General features: G+C 36.0%; 1 protein-coding gene across 2 annotated transcripts in view; it reads left to right on the top strand.

Annotated features, from left to right (window-relative positions):
- The window catches only part of Slc26a7 (solute carrier family 26 member 7), a 99994-nt gene that overhangs the window by 23818 nt on the left and 52360 nt on the right, over positions 1-23816 (top strand). For both annotated transcript variants that reach the window (XM_026383426.2, XM_026383416.2), the window contains exons 3-4: positions 1632-1804; positions 14071-14235. In XM_026383426.2, coding sequence (XP_026239211.2) covers positions 1632-1804; positions 14071-14235 — 338 coding nt within the window. The remainder of the gene's footprint in view (positions 1-1631; positions 1805-14070; positions 14236-23816) is intronic.

Genomic DNA, 23816 nt, shown 5'->3' with positions numbered 1-23816 from the left:
GGGTGCTAGAATCTTGTCTCTCATCATCAGATATATTCATTCCTGGATGCATTCTTAATTAAGCTTTTTTTTTTTGGATGAGGGCAATAATCAAGATGATTTATTTATGATTTATTGAGGATGACTTTGCTCACTAAAAGAACTCTTCAATTTTCCATATATGTTTATGGACCATCAACTCTAAGAGAAGAGTAAAGAATAACAGACCATAAGAGAGCAATCTGATCTTAATCTTACTAAGAATTGTCTGCCTAACATTTATTAGGAGCTAACCACATGCGATTAGATGTTTGCTATTTGATATGTTCTGTATTTTATTATCCAATTTTCATAACAACCCTATTGGATGAGAAATGCTATCTGTTTACAGATAAGGAGGTTGAAGGGTGACAGTTCTGGGACTTAAGGCTACCTTCATTAGAATCTATAATCGCCACTTTGTTCTAAATCCACAGCACATACTGCCCTTCTTATTTAAAGCCTCTTATCCATTGAGAAAAGAAGATTGTGTGTGTGTGTGTGTGTGTGTGTGTGTGTGTGTGTGTGTGTGTGTGTAGGGAGGTATGTTCCATTGAGACTCGTATCTGTTGGAGTCCTGTTTTGCTTGCCCTGTGCTACTCCATGCTTTGTGTTCTATGGACATGTTGCCAAGTCCATTTTTTTGCAGTCTCCATTATAACCTGGAGCAAAGTAAGATTGTAAGTAGTGGTTTGGGGGCATGTTTGCACAGTGCAGCAGTGTTTTTTTTTTTTTAACCCAAGTTTTCTGAGCCTTTCTGTGGGAATGAGCATTTCCCCATCCAAGCGGTAGCATTTCAGGCAGTCTTTACCAAGATGACAGGCATAGGAACTCTTGACAGGAAAAGGGCACTCACTGAACATGGTCCCACACATGTAGAAGGCAAGGTGATTCTTGGTAAATATTGCTAGCCTTATCTAACAGCAGTAGATGTATATTTAATCATTTTATGAGTCATAGGACATTGTTATATTATAATAAAGCTACACTTGGTTATGAGATCACAGTGGGGAGAAAGATTTAAGCCTGGTCAGGAGTAACTGGAATAGATCCTTGTGAATATGGAATATCAGCCAGAATTGAAAAATAAGTAGCATCTACATAGGAGCATTTCAATCAGAGTTCATATGTAACCACTGAGTTTACTGAGGTCATTGAACTTACCTCCTTTACATTCTCCCCTAACCCTGAAATATAGGTATTATTAATTGCCCCAGTTAATGGATGAGCTAACTTAGACCCAGAGTAAGGCACTATAGGTCACATTATTGATAAATTGAGGTACTGGATTTAAATGCAGGCCACAATCTTAACCACTGCCCCTAGGACATTTTCCATGCCAGTATGCAGACAGGAAGGGAAATATATGGCCCAGGAGGTCATAGCAGGTAGATGAGTATGATTGCTTGTTAACGAATGTATGTATACAGAGAACGCACGTATCTACTTGTTTCATAGAGAGGGGTGAAAGGTGAAGTGGGGATACAGATATTGTTTCTCATAGATCTGTTTGGCTTTGCAATATGGCATCAACTTTAATGGTAGAATTCAACAATTTTGATTATATCATTTTCTTGAGTTACTAATTGAAGGTTCTCTGCATCTCCTTTTAGGCACCTTTGCCTTGACATCCTTAATATCAGCCAATGCTGTGGAACGGCTAGTCCCTCAAAGCAGCCGGAACCTCACCATGCAGAGCAACTCCAGTGTACTGGGCTTATCTGACTTTGAGGTACAAAGGATTGGAGTTGCTGCAGCTGTTTCCTTCCTGGGAGGTGTGATTCAGGTAAGTAATACTGAGGCTTGAGAAGGCAGAAAGGGACCCAGTAGCAAGGGAAGCTCTTGTTCATGGGCCTTTCGAGGTGGATAAAGGGCAGATGTATTTTATCTTCTATATTGTCTACTACCAAGAATAATTACTGTATAAGTGCTGGTTAAGTGAAAGAGCTAGAATCAAGAAATTGAAGTTACAGAGTAGCTGTTGCTGGCTTTTTAATAATGAGCCTTCTAAAAAAATGTTTATTAAAAGTGGAATAGGCTTTCTTGGAAGGTAGCCAGACCATCCTTGTTTTCATACAGTGACCAGATTGTCCCTGGAAGGGAATGTCATGATTAAAGTTCCTATAATGGGAAGGAGATGTGATAAGATTTTGAGAATCCTTCCCAACATTTTATACTGCCTACGCCAGTTACAAATGATACTTAGCTTGTGTTACAGGTTTGCTAGTTTGAGGTCATCAGACTCAGATCTGGATTAGTTTTTGCCCCTTTCCAAATTAGGTGTGTCTGTTACTGCCAAGTTCGCTACAGTCATTTTTTCAAAATATTAGACTATGTAATTTGCTGTTTTTAATCAGTGTTCAAAATTAGGTAACTCAGACATGACTATAAAGTAAATATAGACAAAGCATTGGATATTAGATAGGGAACTGTCTATTTCATAGACATTTTTGCTTACTCCCTCACTGTAAATTGAATTCTATGTACACAAACTTCCCAAATGACTGTTTTCTGGGTTGGTAGGAGCTCTTATTTTACAGTGCCATAATTACAAGGTCAAAGATTATGTAAAGGTCAAGAAGGGAGTCAAATAGTTGATTATTGCTTGGAATTGGATGGAAAGAAGAAAGGAGGGGACCTAGAAGAAAAATAAAACTCTAAGAGTTACATTGCCTTGTAAATGTGTCAAAAAGACTAAAGAATTATGGATGTGAGATGAAATGAGAATAAGAATTTAAGTCTTCACAGTTATGAGAAAAACACACTATCTGAGTAGCATCTTTTTCAAAGAGATGGACCAGTTGGTATTTTCCAAGGCATAGGTCTGGTTGCCTGGGGGTTCTGTAATCTTTGTTTTTTCAAACATGGATGACGTCAGTGTGTTCCAAGACTTCACAGGCTGGCTGGCTGAGTGTCTCTTTCCTTCTCATTTTGTCTGTGTGAGGCTGTGAAATACCTGTCATCTGTCTTCATTTTAGAAACAATCAGCCATGCTAGCTGGTGATTAAACATGGATGTGCTGCATTGGATTGGATATAGGTTTCCCTTAATTTTTGTACATGCAAAATAAAAATGTTTGTACTAAGATGGCAAAGACAATATTTCTTCTCCTTGTTCTGTTGCTTTCCATTCATGTTTCTCATTGAATTTATGAGTTATAATAAATTTCAACTTTCTTTTATTCTATACATCATGGAACAAATAGTTTTAGGTGCATATTACTATATTAAATGTCTATAAGAATACATAATCAGCAAGAAGACCATAAATAATCTGCTTAGTCTCATTTTAACCATTTTCCTAAGTCCAAAGCAATAATCAGGTGTTTTATTATTTTCTAAGCATATTTGGGTTAAGGATTTAAATGATAAAACAGAAAAGTAGAAGCCAGGATTCTAACATAAAAAGTAAATCTCATTTTCCAGATTGAAACTCCCTAGAATTATAAGAGTAATACAGGATATTATTAAAGATAATAAAAATAATTTCATTTTCATGGCCTTTTACTACATGTCAAACCAGATCCAGATAGTTGCATGCTTTCTCTTATAACTTCATCAAACATCTGCTTTTCTTCCCCGTTAGCTCTGGTCCTGGGTATGTGACCTATGTTTTAGCCAATTTTCTAACAGATGGCTGGACTTTATTTGACCTCCAAACTTATCTGTCCATTGTCATCCAGATCCTTGGAGTCTTTTAGATCTCTTGGATCCAGCTCCTTAGTCAATTTTTCTTTCCTGCTTACTTGAAATTCACTGACTAGGAGGGAAGTGACTTGTATCTGAGTTCTATAAACACTGGTGTTGTTTGCTTGTTTGCTTTCTGTTACACTAATTTGTGTGGTATTGTTCTTAAACATCATTTGTTCTCAGGTGTTCCCCACCCCACAAGACCCAATAGATGAGATAATTTAGGTGAATAAAAATATATGGTTAAGGTGTCTCTAACAATCACATCTGATCTGATCCCTAGAGTGTGTACTCTAGAAATGCTCTCAGCTGCAAGTAACACATAGCCTCCTCTCAGGACGTTATGCCATAAAGACATGGATTGCATTTGGTATTCCAGGAAGTCACAGAAGCAGGGTCTTGAGGGGCTTCAACATCTGGCAACACACTGAAGTGATGAACTTATCTTCTTTTACTGATAATAAGAGTTCTGTGATATATCAGTGCATTTCCTTTTTGGCCTTCTTTTCTTTTGATTCTCAAGACCCTCCCCTGATTGTGCTTTCATTTATCCATTTTTCCCTCACACAACTCTGTACTTTTTTCACTTTGACGATATCCTTTAATATCATTTTAATGATTTGAGTATGTCTACCTGTTTAATTTTAGCTAGCCTTGTACAGTTTTAGAAGAAAGTAATGGCATTCTACTATCTTTCCTATCCCCACATCCCCTCATCCCCACATCCGAATTATTTCCCCCCATGCGTAATTTTTTTTTCTCTCACAGCCTTTAAGATTTATCTTTTTTCTCTGTCATTATTTTTATAATGTGTCTTGGTGTGAGTCTGCTATAATTTTGTTCATTTGGTGTCCTGTAAGCCTCTTGTATTTGATTTTTATTCCATTCTTTAGGTTTGGGAAATTTTCTGCTATTATATCATTTAAAAGATGGTGTATTCCTTTGGTTTGTATATCCACTCCTTCATCTATTCTGATACCTCTTAAGTTTGGTCTTTTCATGTTATCCCATAATTTTTGGATGCTCTGTTCATGGTTTCTTACCATCTTCTCTGCATGGTCAATTCTACCTTCAAGATTATATATTATATATTTGTCTTCATTGTCTGAGGTTCTGTACTCCAAGTGGTCTATTGGTTGGTGAGGCTTTCTATTGAATTTATAATTTGGTTTATTGATTCTTTCATTTTGATTAGTTCTGCTTGGGTTTTTTTTTCATGATCTCTTTATTGAAGTGGTCTTTCACTTCCTGTATTTTTTCTTTAATTTCACTCCTTATACTATCCTTTACTTCATATATCAATTTAACTATGTACAATCTGAACTCCTTCTTAGACATTTCTTCTACTGTGTTATCAGTGGCTTCTGTTGTTGAAGTGTCTTGGTTGGTTTGGGGCACTTTATTCCCTTATTTTTTTTTGATGTTGTATGTGTGTTTTCCCATCTAAAAATATGGATCTAAGGTAGCATACATTATACCCTCTAGACCTACAGTGTTCCGAAAGGTTTCTAACTCTTTGCCTTTAATGGTGAGGCCAATATCAACAGCATCCAGTGAACATAATATATAGCCTTAAATCTAATAATTCTCACTAAGGCACCTACTGCTTTCTCTCATTAAACCAAAATGATGAGTTCAATAGCAATCTATTGTATAAATAGAAAATTTGTTAAAATGGTTTACAACTTCAAATGGTGGATGAGAGAACAGAGATAGTGTAATATGCAATATTCGTGAAGGAGAAAGAGAGAAGCTAGAAGTAAAAATTCACAGGAAGAGTGAAAGAGGAGCTGACAGAGATTGAATGTTGGTTAGAGAAAAGTTGGAAAGAAAATCCAAGAAAACAGACAAGAGAGAGGAAGAATATGAACAAAGATAAAAAATTAAAGACATAAGAATACAACAAAAATGCAAAACAACATTCATGTATCATTGTCCTCCAAACACTGATGCATAAAAAACATCCTATTCCAAATATGGTAGAGAGATTAGCAAATCAAAAAATAAAATAAAATAAATCTTCCTGGAAAGTTAAACTGTCTCTGTCAGTGTTCAACAGTTTCTCAGCCTGTCTTTGACATTTCTGGGGATCACCAAACCCAGATCAGCCCTCGAAAACCCAGTCTCTATTCCACCAATCTGAGCTTCACATAACTCAGGCTTGGCTATGCTGCAGTCCCAATATCTCAATTGTTGCTCCTACTTGTAGAAAGACCACTAGGGATACACTAATGCAAAGGAGCAACCCCACGATGCAACAGCAAGACAAGGGCCACCATCACTCTTAGCAGGAAGACCCCAGTCTCCTCCAGGTTCTAGCTGGAGTCCCCAGATAGAGGCTCTTGTGGTGGTTATCCTGCTGTCATCTGGGCCCCAGGGCCCTGGGTGGTGTCCCAAAATGGGTGCAGCCACATGCAATCAAACTTGGAGTCTCCCCTGAAGTAGTCCTCTAGGCCATGGTAGACGTGGTAGTGGCAGTAGTTGTTAGCTGCAGGCAGCAGGTCAGCAGTAGAGGCGGCTGCAGCGGTGGCTGCAATTGCAGCTGTGGGGGCAGCATCACCAGGCTGGGGATCAGCTTTAGTTGCATCTGGGACAGTGGTGTCTTCTTTGGCAGCAGCACCCAGAAAGAAGACCTCCAGGCGACCTCAGGCTGGCAGCGTGGAATCAGAGGCAGCAGCAATGGTAGTATTGGTGCAGGTGGCAGTTGATTGGCAGGAGACTTATGGTTCAGCAGCAGTGACCATGAAGATAGTAGGAAGTAGCAAGGTAACCAAGGTGGTGCCCAGAGAAGAGACCTCTAGGCCTGGAAGGGCTTCCACAGCAGCAATGTTAGCCCCAAAAGTCTTTTAAGAGAAGAGTTTTTAATTTTTATGTGGATATGCCTTTTTCTTTTTCATTTTTGTCAATAATTTCTAGTGCTAATGCACATGATCAGGGCGTGTTTTTTGGAATATTTTCTTATTACCTAATTTCCTAATATTTTCATTATGATCAATTTTTGTGAAAAAAGTTTCAAGAACACCTGGGAAAAATAAGGCATAGACAGTCTTAGGATAACAATCAAGATATAGCTACAAGTTTTACTTTATTGATTATGATAATTTGATGCTTGAAAATCTGATCTGTTTTTGCACTGAGAATGGTGCATTACTGTAGACTCCCTTCACCAGAATAATGGTTTTGTAGGTGTTTGATGACCATTTAGGTAAGATGTATATGTGGGTGTCCTAAACATAAATGCATCCAAATGTCTCTCTCTCATTGTCATTCAGGTACAATAAATTATCCCCATCTCTCTTCTCCCTCAACACTGTATTTACATTACTAGTATAAATAAAGGGCACTTATACAACCACAGCAATGTAATGTGATGTGTATCTGTATTGTGCATTAGATATGGGCCTTTAAAAATAGTCATAATGAGGTATAATTGCCATTTAATAAGTTCCACATATATAAATTGTATGATTTGATAAATGTTGACATATGTATAAGGCCATGGAATCATCATCAAGATAGTGGTATTTATCATTTCCCAGCCCCATTTTTTCCTGGACCATCTGTAATGGTTTCCTGTCATTCCTATTGATTACACCCCCACTCCTTGGCAACCACATTTACTTTCTGTCACTATAGATTAGTTTGCATTTTCTAGAATTTTATAAAAATGAATTTATTCCCTCCTTTTTAAAAAAATTAGGTCTATTTTTTTCTTCTTTCCACTCAGCATTACTTTATTGTTGTTGATCTCTGTTTTAGTCAACATTTTTGTTGCTGTGATCAAAAGACCTGATAAGAACAATGTAGAGGAGGCAAAGTTTAGAGGAGGCTCACAGTCTCAGTGGTCTCAGTCCATAGATGGTGAACTCTATTGTTCTGGGCCCAATAGGAGAACATGGTGGAAGGGTGTGGCAGAGAAAAGCAGCTCAGGACCTTGCACCAGGAAGCAGAGAGAGAGCTCCACTTACCAGGAATATACCCCAAAGGCTCTTCCCTTCTCCAGTCGCACCCTACCTGCCTAAGGTTACCACCCAGATAATCCACATTGGTGGATTAATCCACTGATTAGGTCATGCTTCTCATAATCTAATCATTTCACCTCTGAATATTCTTGCATTGTCTTACACATGAGCTTTCAGGGACACTTCATATATAATCCATAACAATTGTCTAGGTTATTATTTTTTTTTGCAGTGGTTTCACAACATAGTAGAAACTTCTGTGGTTAGAACTTGTGTAATTTCTGATTGGATCATACAGTGACTAAATGGACTGTGATGTAATTATTTTGGTTCCTATTCCTACCATCCATTTGTAAGACACATTAAATATCTCATTTGCCAAGATAGTCTTTTGGTGTAACTGATGCAATTTTGTGTTATTGGTATTACTTTAGAAGGAAAAAAAAAATGAATAAAAGACACATTTTCTAGCCAAAAGACAGTAGCGGCCAAGAGAGAGAGAGATTGCTTGCACACTCACAGCAATGAGGTGTTAACATCAAGGCAAGGTAGAGCCTTTTGAAATGCCAGTATCAATAAACATTTCTGGTGGGGAAACAAACACTTAATAAAAGTCAGTGCACTTTTAAAAACATTGTTTCTTCTCCCTGTAGCTTTTACTATTCTCTCTACAATGGGCACTTTGCCCATTTCTTTTTCCAAGAACTGAGAGAGGTCTGGAATTGTCCTCTGCCCATTTACTTCTGGAAATTTCCCCAAGCTCTACTTTTCTGAAGCAACCAAAGGACAAGATTTCTGCCCTGGAGGATAAGGGATACACGGCTTTCTTTGTTTGAAAGTTGCATCAGCATTGGGTGACACAAGGTGGGGGGTTCAGTGTAAGAGTCTTGGATTATTGTACCACTGCATTTTGGAAAAACATGATCTTCTACCTCTAGGGATGATAAAGAAACTACAGACCTAAATAGGAGATTCTCTAATAATTATGTTTGGTTTCATACTGAACTTTTATGTTTTGTATTAAATAAGATCAAGAGTATAGGAAGAACCAATGATGCTCAAATTTAACCTGCCCATCATACCTATATACGTCATATTTATTTTTTTTCCAGAAAAATTGTCAATATCATTCTTTTGTAATGCAAGAGGAGGACAACTTCAAAAATAATAATGTTTCATTATTTCACAACCATTTTAGTCAGGAAGTCATTAATGTGTTTAATCTAAATCTTTCCAGCTGGGTTTGTACCTGGAAAAACTAAGAAATAAAAAGCTTCATAAAATTAGAAGTATAACATTCTTCAAAATTCATAAAAAGAAAAATGTCTCATGTTCAAAAATAATATTTATTATCCTACCATATGCCCAGCTCTGTTCTAAGCCTATTGCATGTATTCATATAGTCAGTCTTCACTGACATGTTTTCGCCACTGTGCATATGAAGATACTGAAAGGTAAAGTGGATTATTTAGAATCTTATAATTAGGAATTGGCGAGTAGGAGTCTCAAAACTGCTATGCTGTGCAGATTTCTATACCAGTACTAAGAAAGGAAGCAAAGTAACTTAATCCGCCATCTTGTAGAGCCAGGCATTGGGCCAGCTCTTTCCCACATTTGACCTTCTTAACGTTAAGGCAGGTGTGTGCCAGGTGGTGGATGGCTTCAAGGCTCCTTCTGAGTCCACTTGTGTGACTCTTTCTTGTCATTCAAGTTTCAGCTCAAATATACTCATCTCGAAGAAGCTTCTGGGGACATCTCCAATCTTCCATATGTTTTACATTTTAGGACTTCTCAACCTACCAGAAATTTTTTTTTTTTTACATATTTGCCTCCCTTTCTACATTGTCAGTCTCCATGGAACAGAGACTGTTTATAATTCTAGCAGCTGGTGCTTAATATATGTGAGTTGAAGAAATTAGAAGGGAAAAAGGTCAATTAAATGTTAGTGGCAGCACTATGTTAAATACCAAAATTAAGATTTTTTTTTCCTACTTTTTCAGATTTACCACTCTCTCCCTCCATTCTTCATCTGAAGATAGTAAATGTATATGTCTATTTTTTTTTAAAACTGTAACACAGCTCTTAATGCAAATTTCTAAATTTCCAGTTGGTGGTGTATCCTGTTAGCTCCATCTTCCTCAAATGTAGCGATCTAGTCAATGAAATCTCTCCCCTCTTCTCAGTTACTACTTATACTGCTGGAAGGTAAAAATACAGCTACACTACTCCTTCAGCTGTCTGTTCCCCTGTGTCTTTCCACATCACACTTCAACCATCCCATTTTACAACCACACAGTTGTTTTCTTCAGCTGGGGCAGGAAGGCAGGCAGAAGAGTGAAGTCATGTATTTCTGGCGCTTCAGAGCCTAGTAATGTCTTGAAAAGTCCAAGAACAGAAAAGATCGTGGTGCCCCCTTCAATCACGTAGATAATTACAAATAAGAACAATTCTTAAGGTTAGTGAATTTTGGATATATTTTACAATAACCAAAAATAAAAAATCATGCTTGTTTCTAAAACACATCCTTGGTTTGCCTACCAGGTGATCTGGTTCACCTCTGCCCTCCTTTCCTGCTGTCTGGTTTCAGTGTCCTTGTCCTTTTGGCTCTAGCTATTCTTATGCTAGCCTTTTAAATAGCCATTCATCCCACTTTCTGTCATGACACCAATCCTACCAAAGCACCCCTCTGATGTGTGAGCCAGTGTGCAGCATATTTCTTGGCACAATTAGGTGTTTAATAAATGTATGGGAGAGTGATGTCACTCACTCCTGCAAAACTCCCTTTTTACTACTTTTACATCGCTCTGTATTCTGACTTCAATGTTCTTGTCTTATTTTCTATTGCTCCCTATTGGCTAGTTTTGCTCCTTCTAAACTAGCAGCTCTGTGTGCTATGGACACGTCCCATGCTGAGCTGTTTTACATGCATTCTCTCCTGTCTTTCTGGGGTGCTTTCTAATACTTTCTCTGTTGAATTTTGCCTTAAGTATCAAGGCACAGAGCTAACCCTTTCCTGCAGTGTTCCCTTCTTGCTGGGGAATCCAGTGACTCACCCCTCCCTCCCTTCCTCCCTCCCTCCCTTCCTTCCTTCCTTTGCAAAGATAATATAGAAAGTTGCCATATACCCCACTAAGTTTCCCTGTTGTTAACATCTTACTAATGCAACAATAAGCATGGATGTATAAATATTTCTTCAAGATCCTGCTTTCAATTCTTTGGGGTTCATACCCAGAAATAAAACGCTAGATGACATAGTAATTCTATTTTTAACTTTTCAAGGAATTCCCATACTGTTTTTCATAGTCGTTGTACCATTTTTCTTTCTATCAACATTGCATGAAAATTCCAATTTGCCTATATCCTTACCCAAACTAGCTATTGTCTGTGTGTGTGTGTGTGTGTGTGTGTGTGTGTGTGTGTTTGATAGTAGTCCTCTTAATGAACACGAGGTGGCATCTCATTGTAGCTTTGATTTGCATTTCTCTAATTATTAGTGATGTTGAATGTTTTCTATGTAGTTCTTAGCCATTTATATATCTTTTTGGAGAAAGATCTGTTCAAATCCTTTACCCATTTTAAAATCAATTTTTTTTATATATTGTCAAGTTTTAGGGTCAGTTTACACATTCTGGATATTAATCCCCTGTCGGATATCAATTGAAAACATTTTTTATTCATTCTGTGGAATGCCTTTTTATATTGCTCATAGTGTCTTTTGATAAACAATTTTTAAAACTTTCCATGAAGTCCAGTTTGTCAATTTTTTTTTGTTACCTGTGCCTTTCGTGTCATATCTAAGAAATAACTGCCAAATTCAAATTCCTGATGCTTCTATCCTGTATTTTCTTCTAAGAGTTTTACTGTTTAGGTTTTATGTTTAGATCCTCTATTGGTTTTCTGTTAGCTTTTATATATGGTGTTAGGTGAAGGTCCGACTTCATTTTTTTTGCATTTCATAGCTTTTTTCATTTCTCTATGTGTATATTTTAATGACAGTGCCACACTCTTTTGATTACTATTGCTTTGTATTAAGTTTTAAAATGAGGAATCAGGAGTCCTCTACATTTGTTCTTTTCTTTCCCCCTCTTTTTCATATTTTTATTGGTGTATTATATTTGTACAGAATAGTGGGAATCATTGTTACATATTCATACATGCAACTGATATAGCAATATAGTTTAGCCAATATTATTCCCCAGTTTTTCCCCTGTCCTTAACCTCCTCCCTTCCTTTCCTCTAGCCTACTGATCTCCATTTAATTTTCCTCAACTCTACTGATCTCTCTTAACCTTTCTTTTCTTTTTTCCTCTCTAGCTTCCACATATGAGAAAAAAAAAATACAGTCTTTGACTTTCTGAGTTTGGATTATTTCACTTACTGTTTTACTTATTTCACTTATTGTTTTACTGCAAATGACGTAATTTTATTTTTCTTTATGGTTGAATAAAACATCATTGGGTATATATACCACATTTTCTTTATACATTTATCCATTGATAGTCACCTAAGCTACTTCCACAGTTTGGCTATTGTGAATTGGACTGCTATAAACATGGTATGCATTTGTTCTTTTTTTTTCTAAGATGGTTTTGTCTCTTCAAGGTCACTTGAGAATCCCTCCGAAGTAATTTATTTTAAATTTGTGCATGTCAAGTTTCACACTCATGCTGTTAATAAGATCCATGGGTTTTAACAATGTATAGTGTCACATGTCCACCAGACAGTGTCATACAGAACAGTTTCGCTGTCCTAAAAACACATTTCACTTCAGACACGTTCCACCATTTTCAAATTCCTGAAAACTACTCATTTGTTTGCTGTCCCCAATAGTTTTGCCCTTTTTTTAAGTTATCTAGATAGAATCATGCGGTAGCCTTTTCTGAAAATCTGATTTTTCTTACAATATGAATTCAAGACTCATCCATATATTTGCCTTTTTTGTCATTGCTCATTAGTTTTTTAACTAATAATAGTATGGAGGAGGGCTTTCTATTCCAAATTTTACAACCCATACCTTCATAGCCATCATCTGATACTATTTTCTCTCAGGTTGTCTGGTCATGCAGAGCTTTTTTCTGCTCTTCCTAGACAGCATTTGGTTGTTTTCTTAGTGTCATGAGCAATTTAGTCCTCTCCCCTAACTTGTATATGCTGAGCAACAAACACAACAGGGCTTTTATTAGCATCTCAGGTTCCACCGGTCATTTTTTGGACTTCACCTTCCACATGCTGGTGTTAAATCTCCTTTATGGTTCCAGTCAACATTCTTCTCTTTCAATATCCTAATTTCACTTCTATTTATACAGTCTTTTAATGTGTGACTCGTATCTTCATCTCTGTATTCTACAGCAATCCTGGGCCTATCCCCTTGTAGACATTCGATAAGTACTCATTGAATTGACAAATAGTCAATATGGTGTTATGTAAGAGCCAGATTGCATACAAACCAACATAACTTGAAGTGCACACTATATTCAATGCCATATTCCATCCACTTGCATGTATATTTGTTTCCTATGCTCTCACGTTTTTTAAAAAAATATATTTGAAGGTCACTTCTAAAAAACGACCTGAAATCTGAGATGCATTCAATTTATGAAGAACACATGGTGTTTATACAAGCATTTCCAAATAGTACTATGCTAGTGAACCTTGATAATGTATGTCAGAGGTTTTTGGCATTAGCCCAGAACATCAGCATTACTATAAACAGTTGAAATATATTATATGAAATTTATTTTCTCATAAAATGTTGCATGGTCAGAATCATGGAGTTGGCTAGCCAGAGTAGAATCATTATCATGCATATTATTGGTAAAAAGGAGCCGATATGTTCGTATATTAAGGGATTCACTTAAAAATCCTTAATATTAGTATAAAATTTAAATATTGAGATCTAAGAAAATAAAATCACTTTCTCCCTTTAATGCTTTTGAAGTTTTAAGTCCAGTGGGCATCAACCAGTATCATGCATGTTCCTTTGATTTTTTTAAAAAAGTATAGATATGGTAATGCAAATTTTATTTTTCTTCCATAGGAATCCACATCCAAACTGATTTGAGCATATCACCCTCCCTCCCCACAACACACACACTTTTTAAACATGCAGGATTAGAAAAAGACAAAAAAGGAAAAAGTCAATATTCAGAAAACAATATTGTGTTGATTTTAATTTAACATCTGCCCAGTTTAAATGCACACTGTACCCAATAACATTTGGAAAGTCTTGAAACCTAGTAATGTTCTCAAGAGAACCCAACATATTGAATTAAAATTTAAGAAACCCATTACACGTCAATTCTATGTAAAATGAAAATGAAAATGTGTCAGATATTCTTTCCTTTAGGTGCCTTGAGAACTTTCACCTGAACTATCCTCTGACTGTTTCTTTGTCCTCTTAGGTGGCCATGTTTGTGTTACAGCTGGGCAGTGCCACATTCCTGCTTACGGAGCCTGTGATCAGTGCAATGACAACTGGGGCTGCCACCCATGTTGTGACTTCGCAAGTCAAGTATCTTTTGGGAATAAAAATGCCATATATATCTGGACCACTTGGATTCTTTTATGTGAGTTTTCCAAATGTCTGTGTTCATATATATGGACTGTGTATTTTTTCACGAAGAAGAATTTAGTTAATTACAGTTCTGAAAATTTTCTATTTTATAGTAACTTGGGTTTAAATAGAATCTTGCTGAATATTTTAAATATGATTTATTGTGTGAAAGTACTTTAATCTGTAATATTTACCAGTTCTGGAAACAATTGAATGTGATATATTTTGGGAGCTCAATGAGAAAAAGTAGCTTGGACGTTTTTACATGTGTGTGTGAAGCAGATATGCTGCCAACTTCTAATGGAAGCCATCTTACCAGGGTTGTGGCACAGTTTAACACCAGTGCACTGTACCACAGTCTCTCAGGATTGTGAATCCCAGAAGGGATCAAAACAGAAGCCTGCTCAAAACTAGTGACTGTAGACCCAATAGCCAACAACCAGCTGTTCAAAGCCATCTGAACCCAAGAGAGAACATCTGCCCAGTTTCAAGACATTTCCATAACATAATATTCTCCTTTGCTCTTGATTTCTTTTTAAAGTTGACCTAAAATCTGTGACTCCTTGCATTCAATTGGAGATTTATAAAAAGAAAAATGTCCTGATGATTAACTTAATAGTGAGCAATTTTCATTTTCCTTAACTTTATACGTTGTTGTAAACTTAATGACATTAATGTTTTATAACAAGAATATTGCCGTCCTTAAACTTTTTAAATCTGAATGGTTGAACAGTAGCTTGATACATGGAAGTACAATTACTTACTGATATAATTAGTGTTATTGAGGTGTTTTTTGGTATTACCCTATTTGGTTCTAGGAGGATTCTATTTATGTATTCTTTCTGTGTCACTGATTATGAGGATAAGTTCCTCTTAATGGAGTTAACTGACCAAAAGTATATAATATCTTTTTTTGTCAAATTTCAATCTGAAAAGTTGCCCAGATTATTAATTTACTCTGACTTTATTATTGTCAACTCTGGCGACTTCTATTTAAAAAAAAAATCTCCAGTTTTAGTAAGTGAAAAAATGATGTCAACTGATTAGGTGGTTAAATAGTTAAGAATGATAGTAATTGGCAGCACAGAATTGGAAACCAATTATAAAATTTTGTGACTTAGATAATATCTGGATCAATGATTCATTCATAATAAGAAAGCTTAAAACCAAAACAGGGAAACTGGAACTGGGCCTGGAAGCAGCATAATTTCAAGCTTCAGCTCAAAAAAAAAACAGACCAAAGTAGCTGTAAGCTGTCAGATGACTGGCTGAGAGTTAAGACTTTCACTGGCACCATTTCTATGAGTCAGAAGAAAATCAGTGAAGATTCTCTCTTGACCTGTCTGGAAACAATGTATTTGCCTGTGCATGTGCATTATAGAAAATGCCTGCAGGTTATAGCTTGGTCTCTTTAGTCATATATACAGATAGTGATCTTTCTTTTCACAAATAGTGTTAAAGAAGCAGGGTAGCCTGATATGGGAATGACGTCTTTTTTTTTTTTTTAGCTTGTTTCTATTATGACACTGTATATGACTGTTATATGAAAATGTTTTGTGTTAGGTTTTTTTTTTCATTTTGTTTTCCAGTGAAGTAGATTGGAAGTTATTTTATTTTGATATTTTAGGTCCAATATTATATGACTTTGGGAAATCTTTTGTGTGACTTCACACTCAAACTAAATCAAATTTAAGAATAATTTTATACCCCTGACTTTAAATTCACATTGCTATTCATATAAGTGACTGTGTTTTGTGCTGATGAAAAAAAAATGCAAAAATGTTGCTCTTTCTTCTCAGTTGCAGATCCCTGCACTGTTCAGCTGTTAGATAGGAATGGGGCTTTGTTTTTTGCCACTGTCAGTAGATGCTGGTTTTGCAATGTCAAAAATTGTGGTGAACTTTAGATTGAAAAAAAATTTTACATCATATGTAATTTACATGGGGATATAAAATGAGCTCTGGTATAGTTACATTATCAGTAAATCAAAACTTTCTCCTGAACAGTTTAGGTGGTACCTGAAGGAGTAGTGCTGAACTCAGCATGTAGATATAGGGCAGAGGACATCATAGAGGTCTTGATCATCAAGTCCAAGGCTCTAGAGAAGAGTAACACAGTTGGGGGAATTTTCACCTTTTTTGTATTTTGACTATGCATCTTGCTTCTGCAGTTTGACCCTCTGAAAAGCTATTTTTTCCCCTCTGAAAGCTATTCAGGCCAATGAGAGATTAGGAACATATAACTGATATTTCTTGGAGCAGAAGTTACTATCTAGACTAATACTCTTGCACAACGAGTCCATCACAAATCTTAGTAACCTCGGTAGGACAGTCCTCTTTTGTCAAATGAATTCAGGTTCTGTCAACCAAAGTGCTCATTAACAGCACTAATGATGGTAGCAGCCATCATTCTGTCAACATAGAGAAAACATGACTTTCTGCATTCTTTCTGTTGCCAGATTGGGGCCTGCAGGTTGGGATTGCTTCCTTCTGCTACTGTGATGGTTTCTACAGTGTCTTCTTTCTGGGAGATCCTTAATTCGAGGCTATGAAGAGAATTCAGTTCTCTGCTTTGAATATGTCAAATTTCCATCCATTTGGTTGCTCTGGGCTGACAGATGTGCTTGTCTTGGTGGAACATTTTTAGGGAGCAATTTAAATCAGATACAGGAAGTTGTGTAGTCTCAGTTCTACCCTCTTAGGTGCAGATTAAGTATCTAATAGCTTGAGGGATTGACATGGCATATCTTTTCCTACATTCTACCATTTGGATCTGGAGTGTTCTCCAGGGGCCCATGTGTTAAAGGCCTGGTCACCAGTCCATGGTGCTCTAGGAGGTGGTAAAACCTTTAGCAAGTGGGTCTGAGTGGGAGGTCTTCTGGTCATTGGGGCTACATCTTCAAAGGGCATCATGGGGCCCAAGTCTTTTCATCTCTCTCTCTCTCTCTCTCTCTCTCTCTCTCTCTCTCTCTCTCTCTCTCTCTCTCATTTCTGGCCATGAGGTGAGTGTCTTTGGTCTGCCATATACTCCCTGACATGCTATGCTGCCTCACTAGAGGCCATCAGCAAAGTGGACAGGTGATCACAGATGGAAACATCTAAAACTATGAGCCAAAGGACATCTTTTCTCTTTAAAAGTTGACTCTCTTAGGCATTTGCTACAGTAATGGAAAACCGACTAACACAAGCATACACCACAACTCCAGCTGAGCTCTGTTTCTCTTTTAGCTGTCAACCAGCATCCTCAGGTGAGGTGTTCTTCCAGGAGTCTTAAACCCCGCTGAAGCTTTCCCCTGCTACTTGGAGGGCCCATCAAGAATTTCAAAGGTCCTCCATATTCAAAATAAGCCTCTAGAATATATGTCATGACCCTCCTATGTCCCTAAAGAATGGATGTGTAATTAGACCTAACAGACATTTTTTCATTTCAGCTTTTCCTGCTTTCTTTAGCCTTAGTTCTACTTTTCCCTCTATTCTTCAAGATATTTTTTCTCCTTAATTCTTAGGAATTTGGAAACTCTCTTTTTTTAAAAAAATTGTTTTCTTCCTAGTGACTTTGAAGAATATTTCAATACATTCTTCTTCTATTTTGAGTAAAAATCAACTTTTTTTCTGAGTTAAATTTTAGCTCTGATGATTTTTGTAGGGTGTATACAATCAGACTCTAACTGATTGGTAATTTTTCTCCCTGCAAGGTGGGTACAGGAGAAAGAACTTTGCAACAAGAGAAGCCCAGATTCAGATCACAGCTCAAGTCATGACCACAGCAAATGACTGAGTGTCTTTAACTTCCGTTGCCTGTTCTGTAAATTGATGATAATTACACCTGATGGTGTTCATTCTCAAAATGAAATGTCTGGAATGTTAAATGGAAGCCATTAGATTTTGACTAGCAGTGAAGGTTTGGATATAACAAATTGCAGATTTTAAATGTGCCACTTAAGTGATAAATACTAATGCTTATCCTCTACAGATGACTCTTAATTAGATAAACAAAATAAGACGACAAAAAATGAGATTATATGATCTTTGAAACTTAAATATCAAAGTGACCTGAAAATTTATAACACTTAGAAATAGTTCTGCTCTTAATGAGGGGTGCTTATTAGAATTGCAGAAATGCTATTATTTTCATTTGCAAATATTTCCATTGATTCAGCTCAAAATTCCCTTAGCATTTATAATGTCATATAGTAACACATAAACAATTCTATAATATATTTAAGAATAAGCAGAAACAATAATGTTCAGGGTCATAGTGTCTTGGAATCTTTGCTCACTGTTTAAATCATTCTATTTTTATTGTCCTGAAGATTCAAATATTTGAATGACAACTTGTTTGTCCACACAAATAAGAGGGAAAAGTTTAATTCTTTAGAATTAAAGGATCTAATCAAGAGATGTAAAGTATCTGTTTATTAGAAAGGATGCTTTCCCCAAGAGGCACAATAAAAGTTACAAAAATTCCTAGCTCATATTAACACATGTGGATTTCTTTGAGATGGCGCCAGTGCCTCAGCCTGCAGCAGCCTATGATAAATTTGGCAGAACTAGCCACTGGCATGGCTTTATATGAGTACCCTTCTAAGTAATTATGCACAGTCCTGTGCATTAAAACTAAGAGCAAAAGGCAAGCTTGGCAATATATTCAACCACCCTTCTTGGAAGTTTTATTTCCCTCCTTAAAAATGGGAAGTTTCAGAACTGGGAAACAATTGCATTTCCCCTCACACCCCTGCCATATAAGCAAAGCACTTTTTGAGTTTGGTCTGCAAAGGCTGCAAAGCAAGAATCAAGAATGTTAATAAAGTGGAATCGAAACATCAGAAGGAAATCAGAGCCGATGAAGCAGTTTCTTTTATAGAGAATGAGATCACAATTAAATATGTACAAATGAGATTTCTATGTGCAGAACAAATCTTCTTTGAGGATATAGGCCCCGTGGGTTTTCTGAGTCAAGAACACGCTTTGGTGCTTTATGAAATCCCACATTTTCTTTGCAGATATTGTGATGTTTCTACTGTGACTTGCAGAGATGTGCAACCTACCCTGAAAAATAGACACAATAATTTGAAAGACAGAAAAAGAAAAGATTCATTTGAAGCTTGATTCAATCAGTGATTCAAGGGATACAAAATGGGACAGGTTTCATTTGGATATGGAACCATTATATGGAAATTTATGGCAAAGGTTACTTTCAAATTATAACTCAGAAAGGAAATATTTTTGCAACTTGACCATTTGGACTTCGCTCTTTCCATCCCCCCACTCTTCCCTGAAAAAAAATGCATCACCACAAAACCCAATGCTCAAGTAGTTCAAATTGAACTCATTTTTCTAAACAAGGGTTGGCTGGATTCCACCTGGGTCTTGGCATGCTTGATTGTATGTTTGTGTACCCATGTTGTCTTTAGCTATTTAACATACCATGCTTCCCCCAGACTACATTCTGGACTGGGACTTAATTTATCCCTTAAAGCAATAGAAAATGAATTTATTTCCAGTATAAGATATAGTTATTGAGGAGAAATTTGGATATAATGATGTAAAAACTTATAGAATGTTTTTCCCCCTTCCTGTTGGGATTTGGTTTGTACTGATGAAAATTCTGTTTGAGATTAATATTTTATTGAGTATTTCTCTATTTGTGTTTTCTAACTTGGGAAGGGAAGAGATTTTGAAAGCTTCATCTTATCAATGTCCATCCTAAAATATCTACTGTTGTAATGATAGGTAGACCAAGTTTATAGGGGACATCAAAATCTTATGCACAGAGACAACTTGTACAAACATCTATTTGGGAAATATCAGAGATGGCTTTAGGGATGTGGAGGCAGGTATGTAAAGTTCAGATTGAAATATAATCAACTTGAAAGGGATTAGGAGAAGTCATACATGGGCAATTGTGGCTCAGGTTTAAAGGCACCAAGGAGGTAAAAACTACCTTAAATATTCAACAAGATAATGGGGGAGATTTAATAAACTATACAAATAGGAAGAGATTAGCATGCATTCTAGATTAAGGAATCACTAAAAAATTATTCAATAAATATTCATTGACCATTCATGGTCACTGGGATGCAGTGAGAAATAATATTCTAATGAAATTTTATTGAAATACTGAAGAGAGATACAAACTAAGGTAGGAAGAGACAAATTGGTAAGCAAGATGCTCACATAAATGATGCTGTGATTGAAAGGGGGGCTGCGTGATAGGGCAAAAAGGGTGGGATTGCTTAGATAAGGTGGTGAGAGAAGTACATTTGGAGAGTGAGAGTTTGACTGAAGGCCAGAAAGGCGATAGACCCAGCAGGGAAAGGAATTTGGGTTGAGTGTTCTAGGTGGCAGGAACAGCAGATGTAAAGGCCCTGAGAAGGATACAAACGTGAAGGGATGGATGGACAGATAGAATAATTTTAGTCTTAAAATTCTTTCTCATGGAATTTCAACAACTCTTGTAATTCATCAAGTCCTGCATTCTGGCTATGAGAGCAGACTTTATTCTTGATTTATGTATGTAGCCAGCAGAACCAAGTGTTGATAGGGAGACTGACCAAAAATTACACTCCAGGTTCACTGTCTTAATTTTTGTGTGTCTATGAGCCTTATTTCCCTCATATTAAATGGAGGTAATAATGTTCATCTTGAGAAATTAAATGAGTCATTGCATATCAGATGACCAACACAGTGCCTAGATATAGTAATTTTCCCATTGCTTCTTCCACAATCTGCCCCTCCCAACCACACTCTGTAGATAGAAATTGACTTTAACCAACATATTATAATATTCAACTAGGTGGATTATGATAGCAGTTACAATGAATAAAATGATTTATTTACCTTTGTCTCATTTAAAAAGATAATCTTTCTAAAACAAAAAAATCCCAATTGTAATGAATTTAACAAAATCATGTTACATGCATATATGAACATGCCACAGGGAATTTTTCCCTATGTATATATATAGAAAGTACCAATAAATAATGAATAAGTAAATAAGGGAAAGGAAAATTAATAGAGTAGAAGCAGGAGAATAGGAAGAGTGAGGAGGGGAGGGAAAATAGGAAACAGGGATTGAAATCAAGACTATATGTATGTATGGTTTTATCAAAATGAACCCAGCTACTATGAATAATTACAATGCTTTAATAAAAAAGTCCATATTTTTAGAAATGTATCTGTTATGAATTGTGCCAAATACATTTTTACACTAAAGTTTGCATGTATGGTAGCAAGGATATATGGATGCTACCATTTTTGTTTAGAAATAGTCTTGGCTTTTTGGTTGATGACTGACTCAAAGCCATACACTGAGAACTAAGACTAGTAGATTGAGGATTAGCAATCTAGTACAGTAGTGTACTGACATTGTGACAGCTTTCTGATTTTACTAACACGCTGTTGTTTCTCTAGTAAAACAAAACTTATTGGGACATGTTATGGTTTAGACATGAGCGTTCCCCAAAAGCTCATGGTTAAGAAATGATAGAAAGTTTAGAGTTGAAATGACTGGATTATGAGAGTTTTAACCAATCCATGCATTAATCCCCTGATAGGGTCTGACAGGGTGGGTAATAGTGGCTGGAGGAGGTGGGTCATTGAGGTTGTACCTTGGGGTTTATATTTTGTCTGTGGTAAGGAGAACTCTCTTTCTAGTTCCTGATTTGATGTTTTAAGCTGCTTTACTCTACCATGCTCTTCCAACATGATGGTCTTTCTCACCTCTACCCCAGAGCAACAGAACTGGTCATCTATGGACTGAGACTTTCTGAAACTTCAAGCCCCCAAATAAACTTCTCCTCCTCTAATTATTCTTGTCAAGTCTTTGGTCACAGCAGTGATAAAACTGACTAAAACATGACAGATCCTTAATAGAAAAATAACAAAGAACTAATAATTAATAATGTCAAAGGATTTGATATTCTTCTTTGGCATATAAATAATACATTTCAATAGTCTTGTGGTTCCTTTAGAGTGAGTTCATCGTTATTATTAAAGAATTATTATCAATGATGTCATTACACTTTGAAATGTTAAAATATTTTTTTCCTTATAAAAATTTTATTGCAGCAACCAGAATGCTGGGAAAAGAGATATTTTGGTTTATGGAAATTTGGGGGTTAGTTGAGTATTGAGCAGAAAGTCCATTAAGTTTTTATTTTCTAAAAATATAAAGTCTTTCTCTTTGCATTGTGTAATTTAACACAGTGGACACACTTTAGATTTTCCTTCCTCCACAGGTGTTTCTATATGGACCTTATTTAGAACTCAGTAATAGTTATGGAATAAAGAAAGATTGAATACAGATAACCCCAGGAAGGGCTTTATTTTTTTCTTAAGCAAATGTTGCCTGTGAGATTTTTCAGTGTTCAATTTGTTCAATTCTTATAAAATTTTAGTTTTTAAGCATTGAACTTATTAGACTATTGAGCATTGAAATTATTTGGATCAGATAAACTATATCAAATACATGGATTACTTGAAATTTACTATAATGTTATCTTTAGTGTTTAGCTCAATGTCTTGCACAAAATAGAACCTCAATAAACATGTGAAATAAATGAGTACATGATAAATACAAATTCCCCTAATATGATATAGTTGAGGTATTGATAGTTGGAAAATAAGCTCAGTCCTTTCTCTACTAGTCATTTTGCTTATTCAGGGTAAAATCTACCCTATTGAGAGATTTATTTTTACTATTGCCATCTTATGCCAGAACACTCATTCATTCAACAATATTTATTGAATCTCGTTTTGAATATCCAATACTCAATATTTATAGACTTTCTTTTAGACATTGTTCTAGAAATTGAGACTTGATGGGAAAAAAAAACTTATAAAGGATTTCCAAATCCGATAAAAATACATTATGTAAATATACTGTGTATACATATGTATGTGTCCATATATGTGTGCAATTCCCCACTAAATGCTGCAGAAAAGTTTCACCTCTAAAGAAAATAACAATAATAAATACTAAGATAATAAAAAATAAGGGGAGGGGCATAAAAATTAATAGAAGAAAAAATAGTGGAGTAGACAAAGCAGAATATAGGGAAAGGTTGAGATAGGAAAAGACAATGGAATGAATCTGACCTAACTTTCCTATGTATGTATATGAATATGCACAGCAAATCTCACCATCATGTGCATCCATCCACAAGACACTAATTTCTTAAAAATACCATAAGCTAATAGAATGATCAGTAGAGCGTAGGGAAGGGAGTAGGGGAGGGAAGAGGGTAGCGAAAGGGGATATACTGGGGACTGAATTAGAACAAATTACATTCCATGCTTTTATAATTATGTCAAAATGAATCCTATTGTTATATATAAATAAAAAGAACCAATTGAAAATCAATCAATACCTGTACTATGGGTATTTTTAAAAAATCTCAAAATGGATTTCTTTCTGAATACTAACATTTTTCCATTTTATTTCATTATAATAAATGGTCAATTTAATGAACTAGTGCGATAGTCTCAAAATGATCTGAACTCCTATTTTATTAAATGAACTATTTTATTAAATGAACTCCTATTTTATTTAAACATGCTTTGTTGGATGAGCTATAGTTTAATCCAGACAGTC

This window comes from Urocitellus parryii, chromosome 7 (assembly GCF_045843805.1).
Source record: "Urocitellus parryii isolate mUroPar1 chromosome 7, mUroPar1.hap1, whole genome shotgun sequence".
Lineage (NCBI taxonomy): Eukaryota > Metazoa > Chordata > Mammalia > Rodentia > Sciuridae > Urocitellus > Urocitellus parryii.
This window is presented reverse-complemented; position numbering and strand designations above follow the sequence as displayed.